This window comes from Coturnix japonica, chromosome 2 (assembly GCF_001577835.2).
Source record: "Coturnix japonica isolate 7356 chromosome 2, Coturnix japonica 2.1, whole genome shotgun sequence".
NCBI lineage: Eukaryota > Metazoa > Chordata > Aves > Galliformes > Phasianidae > Coturnix > Coturnix japonica.
This window is the reverse complement of record NC_029517.1, coordinates 109,384,221-109,405,511: the sequence shown is the minus strand read 5'-3', so window position 1 is coordinate 109,405,511 and position 21,291 is coordinate 109,384,221. Positions and strand designations below refer to the sequence as shown.

The following is a 21,291-nucleotide window of genomic DNA, read 5'->3' as shown; positions in this document are numbered from 1 at the left end:
GAGCAATCAAACTAAGGTCTGAAACACAACCGGGTCTTGTTGAGTCAGAGGGCTGTAAGAACTTGGCACATGACTAGTCATTAGGAAATTAAACCAATATCCAAGAGACCTCAAATCAAAATCCTGAACCTTAAAGGCAAATAAATAAAAATAAGCCCTTTTCACTAGGGCTTAAAGGAAAACACAAATTTTGAAGACTTGGCAATGCTGAAGCTTGACATCCAGGTTTCAAAGTTTATTGTTTGACTTCTCTGCCAGGCTTACTCCTAATAATTTTGCCAGAAAAACAAGTAATTTAGGCTGCAAAACCAACTTACTGCAACAAGTTGGACTGCTGTTCCTACTCTGAGATACAGAGCTCCTTGCACACAGGGCTGACCTAGCAGCATTGTGCGTGGATGAATTCCTACAGCTTTTTGACCAAGGTCCAAGTCTTCCAGGGATGTAACTTGGCTCTGAAATAAAACAGGCTGCATGGACCAGAAACCAACTGTTGCAGATCTGGAGCTTCTGGCCCATCTCTCCAAAAGAGCAATTGACAGCACTTGCACAACTTTAAATTAGAAAACTAATCCTGAGGGTAATTTTCAATTAACTCTCTAGATGCTGTAAATGGAGCCAGATCCAGTTTTATATCTCAGCTCTGCAGCTCAGCAGGTCTGTTTTGTGTTTTTCAGAAAATCCTATACATGAACTCCTTTCACCCTGAGAGTCAGAGTGTAGGTACGCAACAGAATCTTGATGCAGTTATGGATGTTTGTGCATAGGACAACTTCATTAACTTCTTTTTCATGAAACTCCCTTTTTTTCAGTACTGAGTCTGGCTAAGGGGTGCACGTACGCGTACTTATCTCTTTTGTAATAACTCAATGCTAGAAGTCATGAGCATAGGTTTATATGGTAAACTTTAAAAATAACCAGCCTAAGCACTGGAAAACACTTAGCGGGAGCTGGAGCTGTATTAGCAGAGAAATAGGTTGATTTATTAATAGGTCTTATTTAAATCTCATTTCCATGCTTTTATGACTCTGTTAGGCTTTCGCCTCATGTGGGCACATGCCAGAAGTAATGGAGCGAGAGAAGAGACAAGCCCTTTTTCAGTTCACAGAACCCCAATTCTTTATTAATCACAGCTTGCTCACAATGACATACAGGAAAATAGCACTAATGAAGAGTAGAATATGCAGGCAGCAACCTCTGGGGGGGCAGGGACAACTTCAAAACTGCAGCTATTTTGGGGACGATGTGTTAGGTTTCATGATACTGTACTTGGCACAAGCACCCTGCCTAGTCATTCCTGCTTCAGCCCTCTTAGTCATAGAATCATAGAATCACCAAGGTTGGAAAAGACCTCCAAGATCATCCAGTCCTAGCTGTCCGTCACTAGGGTTGGCTAACACTGAAGAATAAAGGTCATGACAAATGGAAGTCAGCAGTGTGAAAAACAAAAAGGTAACATCTGGTTCACAGGTTCCCAGTGAAATATTTGATTGCCTCTTTAACTGTTACACATGTACTACAGTAGCATCAGAGAAGTATCATAGATCATGGCACCTACAAATAAAGCCACTTGATGCTATCTATTAGTTGCATCATTAATAAATTTTCAAGTGGTAGATTAAGCTCACTTTACAATTAGCACTTGTATGGCTGTTTGGCATCATTTGGAATTTGTCAGAGCTTGATGGTTACGATGTGCCTTTAAAATTCATTTCAAACTGAAACCACTTGCTTTCATCTGGTTGCAAAGCTGTTATTTGTTGCCTCTTGCTTCAGAAAGCAGAAGCACCAAGTAGTGCACGTGGTGATTTAACTTCAGTTATACAGCATGCTACAGAGTCCTGTAGCGCAAGCTGCATTTGAAGAAACTACATTTTAAGAGTCTTTTGTCTTGGACAGCTGAATATGAATTCACGACACCTGTGGTCTAGTCACTGTTTCAACAAAGCTCATCGATGGCAAAGCAGTCTAGGTCTTTAGGCAATGACTGGTCTCTAGCACCATTGAACTACTACTGACCTCATGGTGAGTTGGAATGAAAGTCGCAGGGAATGGAGTTAGACATGAGGTGCTTCAAATGGACAGACCCAGCAAATTCAATCGAGTGGAAATAGACAACATCAGAAGCCTGTTACAGGACATGTAAGATTATGAAATAACTTGCATAATGCAATACTTGTATTTTTTAACAAAAATGTAAGTATTTACAAAATAAGATCCAAGTTTTTTAAACATCAAGCAAATTATTCTGCAAAGAGACCGCACTGGTTTTGTTTTATTTTGTTTTGTTTCTTTTTTAAAGTTTTTATTGAGTTCTTGATTTTTTTTTTTTTTTTAAACCATGTCATACATTTCCCATACTGATATCGCATGATCCATAATAATATAGGCAGGGGGAGTTTACTAATGGTGGGGATGGGTCACATCCACCATTGCTGTTCTCAGCCAGACAGTTCCACCTGGAGCTCCTTGTTTCTACGGACCTCTGCAGCATGCCTCTCCTGGAAAACAGCAAGAAAGGGAAAATCAAACCTTGTTCCCAATCTGCATGTCAATGGAGGCTCCTGTTGTTAACATAGCTGAGTTATCCTATCCTATCCTATCCTATCCTATCCTATCCTATCCTATCCTATCCTATCCTATCCTATCCTATCCTATCCTATCCTATCCTATCCTATCTTGTCGTCTGTCCATCCCATCATCCCATCCATCCACCTATCCCATCCATCCCATCCCATCCATCCCACTCCCATCCCATCCCATCACCACCCATCCATCCATCCCCCCATCCCATCCACCCCATCCCATCCCATCCCATCCCATCCCATCCCATCCCATCCCATTCCATTCTAACCTCCTTAGACTGAACAATTAAGTTAGATGTCCTCTTTATCTTTCGCCTGCCATGATGAAGCTGGAGAGCTTATACTAGAAGTCAATGCTACGCCCTTCTGTCTAGTTATATCCATGTTGTCTTCTATTTTACAAAACCAGTCATGATTTATTTAGACTTATTTGAGCCACTGTATATTCAGATAATTCTGTGGAAATTGGTCTGTGGTCAGGAACAACAGCTGTCAAATGAATTTAGGAAATGTTCCATTCAGGGAGTTTATAAAACTTTATAATTTTGGGCAGGTTCAAGATTTTAGCATCTTTGATTCGTGCCTCTCATTTTTCAGCTGTCAAATGATCAGACTTTTACCAGTTCTATCTTACCAGTGAAAAAAACTAAATGACAAGTCACAAGGTAACTAGAGAAGTAACTCATTTCTAGCTGATTTCTGTTTAAGGCACTTAGATATTTTCATACATTAGGGGATATTCTGTGGGGATTGGTAAAAAATTCAATGAATACAATAGGAATCTTTTTATTGGCTGAGATAAGCTATGGATCATAGGCCAACACAGCTTATTGTATCATCTGAGTCTGTAAATCACAGTTTCTTTTAAGATTAATAATTCTGAGTGCCAGATTTTCTAAGGGACCTGCTACCCAGGGCTCCAGTTAATTGCAGAATGCAAAAGTTATCTTTGATCTTATAGGAGCTTCTAGACACCATAACCTTGAGGCATCCACAGTTCTGGGTCACTCTTGAAGATATATCACATAATCTTTTCCTGTATAGTAATAGCTAGCAAAACAATATAGCACATAATATTTAATTCTTGGTCTGTACAGATTTTCTCACATGAGTTATCATAGTCTTTGTTCAAAAACCTTCTTTGGATTTCACAAACATCTGCCATCATATTGCAGAGGAAGAGGGGATTAACAGCCTGTTAATATTAGCATAGCATTGAGCTGCTCCAGCTGTCCGTCCCATTTCCTTTTGGATCTCAAGGATGGCTAATTGGCTTTTCCCTTTGTTTTCATAAGCTTTGGGATATGTGCCTGTAAAGTCATCTACTGCGAAAATGTCAAGTAATCTGAATACACTTCTTAAACTCTGCAATTGTTAAGTTTGCAGTATGCAGTTCTCTAAGGCAGAACTTAAACCTTGGGTAAACAACTGTTTCTTTTCTGCTGTGTGGGACTCTTGCTTCCATCAAAGAAACATTTAGAGAGATTTCATTGGCAGTGACTGGGAGCTACTTTCTTTCTATTCATCATTTATTTGCAAAAATATTAGAAAGTTCATTGGTGAGAGAAATAGATGTAAATTATCTTTTTATTAACCCTTCTGAACCTTAATTCTCATGTCTCCCTTTCTTGCTTAGGAGGGGTGATTTGGAGAAGGGTACATTTGGTTCTCAAATGTGTGTTTTGTAATTTTCTGGATTCTCAAAAGGAATTCCTATGGCTGTACCAAAGATCTTCAAAGGAAAGATTACACTGTATTAGTTGCAAGGCTTATTGGCAGAATAGGCACCATTTAATGTATAGGAAAGAATTTTTCCTGATTTTTTCACTCTTTCCCCATCAGAAGTCAATAACTATACATATGCAGGTTAAATGTTTAATTTGACCAGTGAATTTCCTCTCCTGGCACAAGGGAAATCTTATCAGTGGTTGTAAATATCTGAAGGGGGGATGTGAAGGGTGACAGGACAAGAAGCACTGTGTGCAAACTGGAATACAAGAGGCTCCCTCTGAACACCAGGAATCACTTCTGTGCTGTGCAGGTGATGAAGCACTGATGCAGGTTACCCAGAAATTGTGGAGTCTCTTTCTTGAAGACCTTCATTAGCCACCTGGATGTTATCTGGGCCCCCTGCGCTGGGTGTCTCTTCTGGAGTGGGGGCTGGGCCAGATGGACCCAATGCTCCCTGCCAACCTGTGATTTCCCAAAAGTGGCTTAGATAGGCATCAGGGACTATGGTTTAAAACTAACTTAAGTTTTGCAATTTAGAATAGAGCTACAAACAGCATCTCTTTGAAATACTGATTAGATGCTCTTCTCTAGTCCAAGGTGAGGAGTGATGGTGCAGTTACCTTTTCTTGGAGACGTTCAATAAGAGCAGCTAGATTAGCTTCACGGTTTTCTTTGATCTGTTCCATTTTCAGTATCAGCTTTTCCTCTGCCATTTTGCTGAAGTTATTGTTCTCCTCCAGAGCTTTCTGAAGCACCTCTCGCTCATGTTCCCTCTTCTCTGCCAGATGTTTCAGCACCTGGGCCTCCTGGGACTGGAAACAGAGAGATATGTGGCTGAAAGAAGTGTCCTGAAAACCCACATGGAGCAAAAAACCTCCATGGAGCTCTTAACCAAATTTGGAAACTGTAATATCTGTTCATTTGCTTTTAAAGGCGTTGCTGGGTAAAATCACTGCTGTGTAGAAACCAGATTAGTTTCAATAATGGGCTGAGAGGCACTGGCTAAATGTGGGCAGCAGCAGAGCAGTGTCCAAATCACTTCTGTTAACAAGTAACGCTGTTCACGGTTACTGCAGTGGTTGCTTAACCTCTGAAAGCTGTGGTCCTTTAGGTGTGGATATTTTATTTGTAGAGATACAGGACTGGGAACTGAAGGGAATGGTGTTAAAATGAAGGCATGTTTTTTGCCCAGGTTAGGCAGTCCTTTAGAATGCATGAATGGTAACAGGCTTTGAAGTTTACCATTGTGAAAGATAAACAGAATCAATATAGATGATGTTTTTTCTCCCAGTATTTATGTTCAGCTTCTCCTCATTAATTATGAAAGAAAAAGGGTGTTTTGTTGTGTAGAAAATAGATAAAAATTGCATTTTCACCTAAATTATTTAAGAAAGATGAAAACTGAAGGTAGGAATTAGCCATGTTCTAGTGTTGTATCCTTTGTAAACTTATTGCTCAGAAGAACAAGGCTTGTTATTTGTTTTAAATCAAGTTGCTAACACAGAACAACTAATCCTAGGAGAGAAGCCAGAGAATTTGCAGCACTGGGCCCATCCTCAGGCAAGTCTAGAAGAAAAGACTGTGTTTCAGGGGGGTTATTTGGAAATGATAAACAGCACTGTATGCTCTTGGAAAAAATAAATTAGAAAGAGCATGAGAGGCAAACAGAAAACAGGGAAGAAATATGGCTCTCGAATGCTAAGTGTATATTTCTGTGCAGATAACAATACGCTGTTGCCATTTTTATCCATAAAAATGATTAGCTTAAGGCCTAAATTAAGGGTTTTAACCAGTAATTACAATTAGTGGTAATGAATCCTACTAAATTCTATTGTGTGACTTTTAAAGGAGTGAAAAAAAGCTGCAGTTTTCTTACATGTGGAAGACCCAGCTAGAAGGAGAAAACAAATATATTAACAAAGGTAGGGTAGACATACAGCCAAATATACTGACAAGGCAAATTAAGCAGATTCTAGAAAAGACTGCAGAAGCCAGGCAGAACATCTTGCAGCAAGACACTGGATTGAAACCTATCTGGCTTTCAAAGGCTGGAACGGCTTGCTTGAGATCAGAGATAAAGCTACTTTTGTCACTCTTGGCCACTCACAGTATTTTCTTTCACCTCTAGCCTGATTGCAGTTCTGGACTCGCTGCTCAGCTGTGACCTCTGGAGCAAGCTGATGGGAGTGCTGCCCTGAGCTGGCTGGTACCTTACACTGATCCTTACCGCTTTTACTACTATAGCATGTGTTGAACAGATAGCAACAGATCAATTGAATCAGATGAAATGACTGATGTGCTGGCCAAAACATGTTGCAAAAGGGAACAGAAAGTCCCATTATATATATGATCAAGAACGCAGAGATTTGGACAACAGATATGTCTAAGGATGCATCCCATAATAAAAAGTAAGATTTGGGCTGTACTTCTAAGCAACATTTTTGGAAAGAACACTGGCTTTCAGTGGGAGATATCTAAATACCTTTGGTCTTTGGGGCACTTGCTTGTTTGTCAGGATTTGTTTTCTTCCACTGAAACCTTTTGCCTTCTGGAACTACTTCCTATTATCATAAATCCGTGGGAAAAGTAGAAAATTAGAGCTCCATGGTAAAGTACACATAGTTCAAGAGGCCATGCTGGCAGGCAATATTTTCAGAAGTAATTTGGTCGCTAATGCAAGATAATTAAGAAAATACTTACTTAGAAATTAATGCAGTATTTTTTGGAGGTAAATTGCATTGGCATCAGAAAGAATCTAAATTAAAGCTATGCCAGGCTTCAGGAACTGACTGCACATTCCTAATATTCTTTATGATGTGCCTTACAAGACATCCCTTTTCCTCAGACAAAATTTTTAGGGTTCTCAGGAATTGTCCAGAATAAGGGGCCTCCTCCTCACAGAGCACACATGGATGAGAGTCTCATTTACACTGATGTCCCTTTTCTAATGCCACTTATACCAGCTGTGAGCCTGCCTGTTTCCCTTGCATTCTGATCATTGTTGAAATACCCTTATGACAATTTTGGAACCCAGGCAGTGCTTTTTTGTACTGGATTGTCATGTGATTTTGTGTTTCAGATACTTTTGGCTAAAGATCTTGGCCACCCAGTTTGCTCAAAGCCTGCTATGCATCCAGAAAATGCTAAAATGAATGAACCTTGATATCTAGTGTGCCTGAGACTAATGGACACTCTTTATTGTTAGTATTGGCTTTTAGCTGATGCATTTGGACAGTTTTGACGTGGGATCCAACTCATGTGGGAAGTTTTTATTCCAAGCTTATTTTTCAACATTGTATTGAAATGCTGGAAAGGGTATTCTCAAATTCCATTATCTAAAGCACTTGTAAATGGTTTACAATAAATGTTTCTAGCATAGCTATTATGAGAAAATGAGTATACAAGGCTGGAAATGAGATGGAAGAGAGAGAAGATTTAGTGTAAAATGGCAGAGAAAGGAAAAAAGGAATACTCGGGGTGAATATTCATGAGACATTAAATATAAAAAGGTTTAATCAAAGCAGCTACAGCCGCAGCCTCTAATGCTAGATGTAGAGGAATAAAAATGTTTTTAGACATTCCTGGTATAGATATTTTTGCTTCCAGAAATGTACTATCATGCTGAAAAGATTACTGATGCACGCAGGCATTTAAGTCGCTTTCTAGAGGACCATATGCAATCATAGAATCATAGAGTCATAGAATCACAAGGTTGGAAAGGACCTACAAGATCATCTAGTCCAACTGTCCTCCCTTTACCATACCTACAGAAAACCACTAAATCATATCTCCTAGCTCCCTATCCAGAAGCTTTGTGAACACTGCCAGGGATGGCGACTCCACCACCTCCCTGGTGGAGAAGAGAGGGCTCAAGGGAGACCTTATCACTCTCTGAAACTGCTTGAAAGGAGGTTGTGGTGAGGTGGGGGATTGGCCTCTTCCCCCAGATAACAGCAATAGGATGAAAGGTAATGGCCTTGATTTGCACCAGGGGAGGTTCAGGTTGGATATTAGGAAAAATTTCTTCTTTGAAAGAGTGGCCAGGCACTGCAATAGACTGTGCAGGGAGGTGGTGGAGTCACTGTCCCTGGAGGTGTTCAAGAAATGTTTAGATTTTTTACTGAGGGACATGACTTAGTGGGGAAATACTGGGGGTAGGTGGACAGCTGGACTAGATGATCTTGGAGGTCTCTCCAACCTTGATGAATCTCTGATTTTATTGTTCTATCAATCAAGTGAATTCCACTTTCCTAACACATTTATTCACTTGCTGGATTTATTTTAAATTAAGTTATTCAGTAGAAGCTTCAATAACTTTGATATTTTTCAGTGTATTTTGTATTTAAGATATGCTACAGGGTAGGATTAAAGGCTCCTACTGTGATGCAAATACCAACATATAAATTCCTAGCTCTTATTTAGAAGGAATTAATTATGTGATGTTTTCTGTAACGAGGTTTCTGTATGTTTTCTGTAATGAGGTTCCTGCATAAAAGCAAGGAAATGGGCTCAAATTGATAGAAGCTAGATTATCTTTGATCCCTTCAAATCCGAGCCATTCCATAAGTTAGATCTCACCCACATCTCTTTTTACATTATATTCCTCACTGGGGCATACTTTTACTTATTAGAACCTCCTCTATATGTCTTGGGACTCATTTTCCCAACCAGTGTGCCAAAAAAGAGACAATTCCTCTCCTAAAGCAATGACAGTCTAAAAGGACAAGGAGAAGAGGAAGATGCCCCCCCTCCATGGGGTTACAGAGCAAAGGAATGTATGTATTGCTGCAGATATTCTCACCAGTTTAAAAATGTATTAATGAACATTGCTTAATTAGCAGATCAGGGCCTAATTCCTAAAAAGAAAGAGCAAAACTAGTGAGTATTTTTTTAAAGGCAATTTTCATCCATTAGTCATACTTGATTTTAATGAGAACTGTGCTGGAAGGACATGATCTAGAATGCTTATGCCTGATAGCTGATGTACATAGATAAAAAAGCATGATAACAACTGCCATGCTGGATCTCAGATTTTCTAGCAGCAGAAACTGGAAGATGCTTTGGGAAAATATGTATGGAGTTGGGCAATTCTGCCTGATTCTTTTCTATGCATTTTCCTAGCTTCCACCAGGTTATACGTTTTCTGAGGCAGATGTTGTATCCATAGAACTATTTCTACAAGGTACTTCTTTACTAATTTTGCTGTTGTCTTTTTGAAATAATTAATATTTAAATAACATCTGAACAGCTTACGGTAACAAATACAAAGACTTGATTAAATGATATATGCAAAGGTAATTCCCTCTCTGTTTTCAAATTGTTGTCTGATTTTGTTGAATGTTTCTTCCCCTTCAGATGTGTGAATAAAATTGCTCCTATTTATCTTCTCATCACTGTTCATGACATTAAGAGTTCTGTCTTATCTTCCATCTGTTGTCTCTCTCCAAGCTGAGAAATAGACTGTTTAATTTATCTTCATATGGAAGATGTTCTACCCCTGTGATTGCATTTTTCACTCCTCTGCATTATATGCTCTTTTTTTAGACTAAAACTGCAGGCAATGCTTGGGATGTAGGAGCACTAAGGATTTTAAGTGATGTAATGAGGTTTTCTGCTCTGTTCTTGTTTCCTTTTCTTGCAGTTTCTGCTGCATTGCTAACATGGAAGATCTTGTCTATTAAAATAACTCAGTTAACTACATATTCATTCAAAATGAATGCAGTATTAAGGGGAAGAAATGGCCGGTGCCTGCACCGCTATCACTGATTACCAGTTTATCGGATAATGAGTTTTCCTTTCAGAAGAAATGAACAGTAATGAAATCATTGAAATGAAATCTCTGGAACATTCAATTTCTATTTATCATTAAGTATATGCATAATATTGGGCTTCTTAACTGCTGCCATTTCATTCTGTGTCTGTATCTTTACTTGAGTATATGTACTCAGTACAGAGGTACTTCACTTCACTGACTGAGTCTTTGAAGTTTGCCATCACATGGATGTGCCACTGCTCATTTTTCTGGGCAGGTTCTAGTGCATATGCATATGCCTTTCACATGTAGACATGTTCAACTGAAGAGAATACCTTGACAGAAACAAAGACCGAACCTATAGCACTAATGCACAACATCTGAATGACTGAATTGTTCTAGTTAGTGAGATCCAGAGTTCCACTGCAAGTGAAAAATAAGGGACACTTTTAAAATAAATATCAGCTATCCAGATTTATTGACTTTAGAGGATTCACTTCTCATCATGTAGCACTGTAAAGGCTCCACTGACTTTCTTGAAAGGAACCCTGGTCTGGTCTGACAGAATCAAAAGGAGAGCGGAGAACCTTTTTCTGCTGGTGATACCCCTGGCATATCTATCTCTGGCATAGCTGTTGTCCCTGAACTTTAATATACATTGTTGTTCACATCTACACACACTGCATTTATGCTAATTGCTCTGTAGATGGTCTACCAGCCTTTCTAAGCTCTTTGTGACAAGCTTAATTATTATAAAAAAAGAAATGACTGTTATGGGTAAGCTCATAAGGGAGAAAAGACTCAGTAGATAACCCCACAAGGCCTATTTCCAGCACAACTCAGACTGTCTGCTTGAAATGCCTCTCTTAGTAGCAATGCTAAGCATCTTCAGTAAAGTGGTCTGGTGAGCAATCCAGGACACTCTTTATTCAGGTCTGGCATGTCTCCATACTACTTAATAAGAAGACAGTTTAGTTGACTCAGATAGGCCTTGTGACTAATTTCCACGGGCCCTATATGGAGTCAATATCTCAAAGCCCAGGCAGTAGCTGTTCAAATTGCATATTGGTCTCTTAAATCAAGAAATCAGAAGTACTGAACCAGCTTTCAGCAACTATCATAGGTACTTTGAATGCATCCTTACACACAGAGATAAAGCACATGAATTTGAACCCACTGGGACTCTGTGTTCAAAACTACCTGTATTTCATGACACATGCTTCCCAAACATTTGGACTAGCCAGGTTTGTCTGCAAGATGCTGAAAAAAATAGATTAATCTGTTGAGTTAAACATGTTAGTAGCTTTTAACCATGCAGGCACACTGTGAGTCAGTGATGGAGATGAAAGACATACAAATAGATAGGAAAATTGGATGTTATCCTGCACACTGCCAGTTACAATTACTAATATTTTCTTAAGGAAAAATACCTTTCTCCTCTCCTCAGCAGCCTCCAGCTTTTTCTGGATCTCCTCAAGGGAGAGCTCTTTCTTCTTTGGAGAGGCTAAAGTTCGTGGTGCTTCCGAAACTGGGGATGGTGGCTTTAGGATCAGTTCAAAGGCCTGGCCCGAGGCACGTTTGTTGATTTGTTTAACTTCCATGTCTGCACAATAAAGTGAGAAGTGGTAAGAACTTCAATACTGCCATGGTATTTGGGAGAAAAGCAGTCCAAAAATCAGTGTAGGATCAGAAATACAGGCAAATGGTTTAGCATCTTTGCTGTGGGAATTTTAAAGAAAATTGCCCTTGGGAGAAGTACATCCCGTTTTACCTGCAATAGTTTATTTATACATTAATCCTATGAAGATAAATTTTACAGCAGTTTTGGAAGTTTACTAGGGTTCTGTGTCATTTCACATAAACTGATTAAATTTTAAGCATGCTTTCATCTTTTTTGGGTATCTTCAGGAACTATGATGTCAGCTGTGAAGACACGTAATTCTCAAGTGGGACTTACTTCTCAGGGTACTAGGAAAAATATATCTCCTTATGAAAGAGATAGCTTTAGGAGTTTAGTTAGTTGCTATTAGAAAAAATATCAAGCATCATGGGTAATACACCATCAATGCGGCAATAGCCCAACCCAGAAAAATAAATGGTTAAATCAGCAAAATATTGCCTAACATTAGGTACCAGGATGGCGAACTGAGTCATGTCCCAGCATTAGTACATTATCTGACCTGCAGGATGATTTCCAGTGAATGTTACTCACCGTCATATTTATAGATGTTCATGTTGCGAGGTTCAGGATAAAAACAGGAGCAGATCAGAGAGAGCATGGACAGCTCCTTCATCTTTTCCTTGTAAGCTGAAACAAGAGACCTTGTTAGCAAGCTCCCCTTCTTCAGCTTCTCCTTAGTGAATCCCTGACTGCGATGATTAACCATGGACCAGCAAATCTGCTTCATAGCCCACCTGGCAGATTTATCCAGAATATTTACTTTCAGTTGTTTCTTCTGAACATGGAGTCTTTATCACATCAAATATGAAATGTTCAGTACTGAATAAACTGCTTCTGTTGTCATGCATGACCTCAGACTTGGCTCAAATTCACGCAGTCCTCTTTCGGTTATAGTGAATCTAGCTACCAGGAAATGTATTTAGCATTGGAAGGGTGCCATGACCCCACTATCTCCTGGCAGGTGGAAAGAAATGAAGCTCTTACAAATTCTATGATGTCTCCAAATACAACTGGGAACAGCTCTGAACTGTTGCCCATGTATTGCCATAGGCAGATGCTAAACTCATTATCTGCGACAAATGAAAATGTCATCCAGATAATTAAAAATAAACCCAGAAATGAGGATCTGTTTATAAAATCCTTAGCATAATGTCCTTAATATGAGAAAGTACTTGAAACAAAGAAGCATTTCTGTGTTCAGTTCCTGTACAGTTACTTTGCTTCCATACTCAGGTCTACTGAATATCAGCTGATGCAATAAACATGCTTGCAATTTACCTTCAGTGTTAGTCTGCAGTGTCTATAGACCCCATTAAAGGACTGAGAAATGGTGGTACCAATCCTTGGTCATTACATGATAGTCTGCATTCGCCATTCCTAATTACTAACATCTCAGCTTATTAACTGGAAATTAGAACCCAGACAAGAGCCAAGCCTCCTGAGTCCTATGGTAATACACTAGCTGCTGCACACACAGAACAAGGTATATATGTTCGTGGGGCTGCTTCAAAATTGACCTTGGCACACGCAAATCGCTGTTGCTATTAAAATCATATCTACAGAGTCAGACATATATTTGCAGCCAGCACATGAAAAACATAACTTACAATGTAACTGGGTCTGAATGTATTGCATTTAACAGATTAGACCAAATTAATCCATGATGTTATAATAAGAAAATCAGAGAACCCTGTGTTTTTGAAATAGCAGGTGCAGATAAAATTGCCATCTTGTATTTCTCATGGCTGCTCTTCTGTCTTTTGTTTTTGTTGTTCTTTTTTCCTACTCAGAAAGGTCCCTGTGGTTGATGAGGTCTTGAGAGCCCTTAGGTGTTGCTCAGAATGGTGGTATTTGAATGATACATCAGTTAGGAATGGATTTCTAACCGCCAGTGCATGATTAATTAAGTCCATGAATCTTTGTTTGGACACAAAATAACCCACCCAAAGGACATACAGCTATAGAGAAACCACTGCTGAAAGCCAGCATCTCAGGTCAAGGTTGTATGGAAGACTTCACTTTCTCTGAACTAAGATTGCTAAGGAAGTTTGGACTTGACAAGTTTTTCTTTTGAAACCTATGTGGCAACTTGGAAGGAATAACTCAAAGATCCTCTAAAGAGTCAAATGACTTCAAATTGACGTCTATTGATAGTCAAACGTAATGTTATAATCATTTAAGCCCTCATCCAATGAAGTATATGACCACATGTGTAATTCTAAGCACAAAGACATGGTTGTACAACTATCCTTGGAGGAGGGCTTGACTAGCCAGCTGCCCACACCACCAAAACTTCATCATGGAGGCTGTGGAGAGATCCTGCATGAAGGGCTAGTAAAAACACAGGAGCTTGTCCATTAAAGACAGGGCGATTGATGATATGAGCTGAAAGCTAAACATTGTTGTAAAAGACCTGTTGAATCACTGACACAACATACAGCTCATAATATCTTTGTAGGAAGAGGCATGCAAAGGGACGTCCTAAGAATTCTACCTTTTGGGGCCCCTGATATTATTTTCTCTCTTTGCTTCACACTGAACATATCTTGTTTTCTAGCAGCATTCAAAACAATCAGAAAAAGGTGTTTGTTCTGCTAGCTTGTCATCTGTAAAACACGTCTGGACTCCACAGAGCTTGGAAAATCACAGCTCTTCCCCTGTTCAGTCATGAGCTTCCTGTATGACACTGGCCAGCCACTCCAATCAGACCACCATCTAGAGGTGCCTGCATAGTTGTCATTGGCTAACCATACTACTTTTTCATTAATGCATGGCATTTTAAGGAAAGGATAGCTGAGTAGTATGTGCCTCCTACCACTGTGATTTCCCAAACTCTGTGGAGCTAAGTGTTGTAGCCACAGAAACACATTTTCTCTAAGGGAAACATTTTACATTAAAAAAAAGTCAACAGTACAACATTTATGCATATTACACAGGTCTTCTTGTGTTAACTGAAATAGGTACCAATTTTCTATTTTATAGCAGAGATTTTAAAAACCCATAAAGAGAATCAGTGATTGCAACAAAGTTTATTTTCCAAATGTGTTTCAACTGGCTTACTAACCATACAGCTTCTTGTGCAGTCATGAAGGGTACATATCATTGCATTAAATGTGCAAGTTAAATGAAGGCAAGTAAATGATAGTAATCATAATAATAAAAAAGCTTTGTTAGGAAAATTACTAGGAAAGAACAGTGTTGACAAAAGATTATAACAGAACCTTCTCAGTTATAGGCAGCACCACTTAAATGTTTAGATGCATTAAATGCTTTGAAGTCTGGCATGAACCCAGAATACGGATTTTTGATAAAAACCTAAGGGATTTCAGTACTAGAAATCTTACAATGTTATTTTTTAAAGTGAATTCCTTGTATTCATAACTGCAGAAAGGTGGAGATAGTACCTAATGCCCTTAAAACCTTTGACAGCTTCAGAGAAGAATCTCAGATCAGACTGAAACACAAAAATTCATCATTTTTTTTTTTTCCGAATGAGTTCCGAATGCAACTTAATATCACAGCTTGAAGCAAATAACACTACTTGCTGAAACTTCTGAAATTATTTCTACCAGTTGTGTTTATAAATTATGAAACCAGTCCATGTGTTGGTGAACATTTATATTTTTATATTTTTATATTTTAATTATTTTTGTGGGCTCTTTAGTTGCCAGATCCTCCTGCTGCATCTGCATGGTAAGCAGGGATGCACAGCAGGATGGAATCTGTGGAGAGATGCAATCCCAGGGACTCCGTGCTACCTGCTGTAGACATTTTGAGGGTCTTTTCTTTAGACTAGGTTAGTCCAATGATGTGAACAACCATTAGCTGCTGAGCTCGATAGAAGTGCAACTAAAGGGTACCTCCCAGTTGTCTTTACCTCACAACTGAACCCGTTTGAGTTCTCTCAGCTTGCTCTGCAGTGTAGACCAAAGCTTGGTTAGCTGGGGTGCATTGATGATTCACTTCTGAATTGCTCTCCTGACCTCAAATTTGGTCAGATACACTCCGTATTTCTCCACTAAAGACAGAGGTCCTTCAGCTCACTTGCTCATAGGCTGAAGCTAAGAGACAACACTATGGCTGCCATTGGAAGTCAGCAGTTATCTACTGCTGGGAGAGGCAAGAACATTAGGGAAAACACTGTTAAAGCCACTCTGTCTGCTCTCATCTGTTGTCAAATAGCTATAAGGAATTTTTTACAGTTTTCACTGTAACATGAAAATCTCTGACTGATGGGCCATGGGCAATCTGGGTCAGATTTTGTTCCTTGGCAAAGCAGAGTCAGGACAGCTTGCCGTGTCACAGCAGAGACCATTATTCATAATCAAGACTATTTTTAACACATGAAAGCAGAGAGATGAGTGTAAATGTTACTTTAACATCTGATGAACACAAATCTGTCAATTTGTTTTCCCTTACTGAAACCAATCTATTCCTTGAGAATCTGTGAACCTGGAGGGAAGTCTGAATGGGCATTTTGCCCATGGCCAAAATGTGCAACCCATAGGATGGTTCAGCTCCATCGCCTTGCTGGGCACCCATGAGACTTCCTCCTGTAAGCTTCCTGAGATGAATTACAGTCACTAAGTGACATCCCACTCTTTTTAATTTATTTGGAAGAGAGTGTAAGAGTAAGAAATAAGATTCAACAAAGCATGGAATGCAAGGTACATAAGACCTGCTACGATCATCCTCTGCACTGATCTCTCAAAGGTGTTACTGAGAGAGCAGCTTTTTACAGATTTCACTTTGTGACTGCTCTCTCGGAAGTGCTAGAGTTTTTGGTTTGTCACGAAAAGCCACATCATTTTGTGAACAACAAAAGACACACTCTGTTGATCAGTAATTTTATTTTCATAATTCATTTTAGTAATATTGTGCATACTTTTCTGTGAAATGAAATGGTGTTATGTAGCCATAATTGTAACTGATAAATACCAGAAGCAAGCCAAGATAGCCCTATCAAATTATTGTCTACCTGGCATGCATCTGATCCACATTTTGCTGTTCTCTTAATCACTGAAGATAAATTTTGATTCATCTCTATAGATTTAAAAGAAAACACACAGAAAAAAATATTTAGTTGGTTTTATCCTTTTTGATTATAAACAAGGCCATTCTTGGTTGAACAAGTCAACAACAGAATGAAGAAAAGAAATTGTGAATTACTGAGTTTTCTCTCTGAACACTGGCTCTAGCATTTCCTACAGTAAGTCCAGATAGAACTTGGACAGATTAATCTGCTTTTGTGGTAACTGAGGATTTTAAAAAGTAGTGTTAGGCATTCATTTCTGTAACCGTCATGGCCATTTTGAAATCATGAAAGGTATCTGGGCTCCAGTGGAAGTATGTGCAATTTTATTCTCTCCGAATAGAAAGCCTTTTAGAAAATAGATTAAAATGGTTTGGAGGAGAATCAAGTAATGCCATTCATAGAAGCACAGGATGGCAGTAGAGTCAGGGAGTCCGAGTTCTTCAAAACACAAGAACTGATGAGAATGACAGATCTGACCCTTCATACTACTATGGCTGTGTCAAACTGTACCAAAAATTAACCCTACCATCAAATTAAAGCCTGCAAATGATGGCCTTTTACAGCACAGTTCAGGTGGCAGAGCAGTATCTGGCTGGAAAACCCACCCACAGGAATACACAAGCAGCTGTTTGCTTATGCGGACTGCCCAATAATGCCTTCCTAGACTATTCCAGATGCTATGTCCATAGTTTTTACCTAGTGAGCGGGATTGGATTCAAATGTTGTTCACTTTCTGATGTCAGAACGCTAAGATGTAAAGTTACTGCACTGTAAAATTTCTATGTGTGTAATTTTCTCTGGTAGAGCTATGAGAAAATCCATTTACTGAATCCTGATTGTGCTGTTCCTGAAATTCAGTTGAATCTCAGTGAACTTCTAGCAGGATTCAAAAAGAAATCCACAGATCTTTCCCTGGGGACAGAAGACCTCCCCCTCAGTATCTGCTTGCCTTTGCCATTTTCCCTGCTCTCCCACCCCATCCCCCTTCCCCAGTTTTCTTCCCATAGAGGTTCTTCTACAGGCAAGGATGTCAGCTACTAAAACAGACTTTGAGGAAAATGGAGAGGATGAACAGCAAGGAATGAACTCACAGGCTACTGTGCTCTTAAGGCAGCGTAATTTGCTGCCAGTTAACTAAAAGCAGTTGTTTAATTTTTCATTGTACGTCTTTAGCTCTGCAGACAAATTCTTCAAATGATTTGGCAAGATGCTGATTTTTAAGATGCTGAAGTTTTGCCAAACTTATCTTGCCTTTGATAAGTTTGAAGTCGTAAGAGGCCACTGCACTCATAGATAGTTCTATTATTGCCTGAGTGTGAAATCCAGGTATGGGCCAGTGGTTCACAATCCTTTAATACAGCCCCACTCAGTGATCATTCTTCTATCTGCCATCTCCAGTATCCTCTGGAAGCATAAAAGGCTATGGAAATTCAGACATAAGATGATGTAAACTGAAGAGATTCTCCTGAATCAGAATAGGTTTGAACTGCACTAGGAGAATCAACCCACCTTATCTGGCCTACATCACCTAGATGAGAACTGCTGTGGGTTTGGTTGCACACCTGCCCACTGGGAAAACAGCTTCTTCTGATGGTATTATAGCAATCTCTGCACTTTCATGTCTTACAGAAAAATTAAATTCTACTTTTCTTTTATGACTACTGGTAAGAGTAGTAGTAATAATGGTAGTACATGCATCAGTCTGAGTTCTGATCCCGTCATTAATATTCTTGTTCTCAAGGAAAATCCCCAAGCTCTTACTTGGAGACTTACATGGATGATTTAAGGATCAAAACCTTAAGCTGTGGAATTTCTGATTGGCTGGATTTGCTTTGCATGACTTAATGCTCATGGTGTAACATATTTCATTTCCCTGAGAAAAGAGCTGCCACATACTCTCTTGACAGCACATGAAGCCATTAAAATCCTTTACTTCTGAGAAAGGTCACATATAAAGTGGCTTAAAAAGTCAGATATTTCACTCCTGAATGTCTGCTAATATAGCTCTGAAGATCTTCCTTGTTAAGTGGCACAGCCCTGGCATGCAGACACCATGTACTGGGTGGAAGCACAATTTCAAGCTCTTGTATTGAGCACATCAATTTCCCCCAAAGAACCCTGCAGTCAAGGGCCAGACTATTGGAGATGCTGCTAGCATGCTGCTGAAGTCACGTCATTATTGTGTTGGAGAAGCATACAGAAGTCCATCTAAGATATGCACCACTTTTGTACAAACATGCTATGCCAAACATCTTACAGTGTAAGTGAGAAAGTCAGACAGAGAGGACTGAGGGTGAAATAAGCCAGAGCTGACAAAAATGACCACAGGTCACGGACCCGGTCTGTAGGAAAGCTCCATGGGGAACCCAGATTCTTGATGTCAGGATGAGTGACTCTTCCGTCGGTCCAGGCTCTCTGTTTGAGAATGTTGCAGATTATATGGGTGCTGGTGGGTAGAACAGCCTCTGAAGGAAGGATGCAAATCACATTTGATGGAACAGAGTGGTAATTGGTTAGTTAAGCAGCCTGCTATGATCTAACAACATAATCCCAAGGTATGAAATGCATTGTAGTTTCTATTTTAGCACAGTAAGACTGGATTAGTGGTGCAGGATGTGACAGAATTGACTTCTAGCATTTGTTTTGAATCTCACTCTTGGAACAGAAGCATGTATTCCATTTTTCACAATGAACTCTTCAGAGACTTCCACTGACTTAATTTTGCATCACAGTGATCCTTATATGTAGTCTCAACAAACACTTCCTGGTTTGCATCACATTTCTGGTAACATTTGAATCTATTTTGTCTGGAGTCATGACATAATTCTAAGATATTGATCATACTGTAACAATTGAATAAAGAGTTTTGCTATTGCTTCATTTCAAGTTGACATGGTAGATCTTTTCTGGATACATAATGACATTATTTCAATTATTTTATGGCATGCTCTCCTCCCGCTTCCCATATTTGGATTTGGATTACAGTTCTAAGACTCACATTGAATTTCTGGATAAAAGCAATTTTTAGCAGAATTATCCACAAGTTCTAGAATTAAGACATTGATACAACATCAAGCAAAGGAATGCAACATAGGCAGTTAAGAAAGAATGGGTATAGAATCCAACTTTTTCTGTTTCCATGATTAAAGGAATCACAGCGGACATGAATTGGAGCACCTCAGCGAAGCAAAAAGAGATGCATTACTACAGTTTCAGTTACCAGAAAGTCCATTCTTTGCTGTTTATCTGAGACTCAGATATTTGTAAGAACTAAAAGTCAGATCTGAAATGTGTTGCCGTTTTTATGTTTTTCATAATAATTCATATATGGTTTGAAACCACAGTCCTCCTTCACACACACCTTGTGCCACTCCAAGGTGGCACAATCCTTAATGTCTTTCAGTATTTTAAAGGTTGTTCTTTGAACTAACGAAGGCCAAAATAGTAGCCATAACTTAAGGCACAGAAAATGAGCTGTGAATTCAATTGTAAGGAGCATATATTAGTTTTAGGCAAAGAAAATACTGAGGGCAATCAGCTAAGTAGAGATTTGTGCTTTCGTTATAAGGGATAAATGCAATTATGATTTTCAGCTTGGTTGGACTCTTGATCTTTATATCCCAGTAATTAAATGTATTCCTTGCTTGCTGAGTCACTTCAGCGAGTGCAGAACATATTTTAATTATTTTCACACTATAATTAACAGGAGAATCCATTTTAGAGACAATGTGCTGCTGTGAGCGCTGGGAAAGGCACCCCTCAAAAAAAAACCTAGTCACATAACCTAGAAAACTCATTTTATAATGTCTGAAATAAACATGCAGGAGCACTCATTACTTAGCTTATATACCTTATATAAATGCATTATACTTATTACAAACACCTTTTTTCAAATTTTTTTTTTTTTTTTTAACCTAAGCTTATGGGTTGATTTTGAGCACTCTGCATGCATTTAATGTACTTAATCCAAAGCCAAACATGTGTAACTGCGTCTTTGTTCCACACAATCATTCCTATGAGCTGCTGTGACTACCGGCTAAATGTCAAAATGAAAATGACAATGAAAGGAGACAGTCTGAAAAATCCAATTTTCTTCTGAGTTCTGAATGGAATTTTAATTCTGTGGGACATTTTAAAATAAGGATATCTCATCTATGTGAATAAAGGCATTTGTTTGCTTTCTGTACACAATTACAAATGGTAAATGTAAGTAGATTACTTAAAAATAAAGTGTTTCTATCTTTGCAGTAATACAACATACACATTATAATCATGTTAAATAAAAATGCATTTTAAATTTGAGTGTAGATGACTTTTAAATCTCTATATAAAACTGCTTGACATTAGAGTTCATATGTATAACTTGTAATTGTGGAGCTTTTTTACTTTTAAACCAAGCATGTAACAACCCTGTTGCAGATCCTCTGATGCTCTGATTTATGACTACCATGTGGCTTAAATCCCCCTTTTTCTAAAAATATTTATAATAATTTAAGAGGTCTCCTGA

General features: G+C 38.9%; 1 protein-coding gene across 1 annotated transcript in view; it reads right to left on the bottom strand.

Annotated features, from left to right (window-relative positions):
• Nucleotides 1-1,093: 1,093 nt before the first annotated feature.
• Nucleotides 1,094-21,291, bottom strand: part of STMN2 (stathmin 2) — a 33,008-nt gene continuing 12,810 nt past the window's right edge. The window contains exons 2-5 of the mRNA XM_015855890.2: nt 12,281-12,376; nt 11,499-11,671; nt 4,937-5,128; nt 1,094-2,501 (exon numbers count right to left, since the gene is read on the bottom strand). Of these exons, the coding sequence (XP_015711376.1) occupies nt 2,442-2,501; nt 4,937-5,128; nt 11,499-11,671; nt 12,281-12,376 (521 nt within the window). The 3' untranslated portion in view covers nt 1,094-2,441. The remainder of the gene's footprint in view (nt 2,502-4,936; nt 5,129-11,498; nt 11,672-12,280; nt 12,377-21,291) is intronic.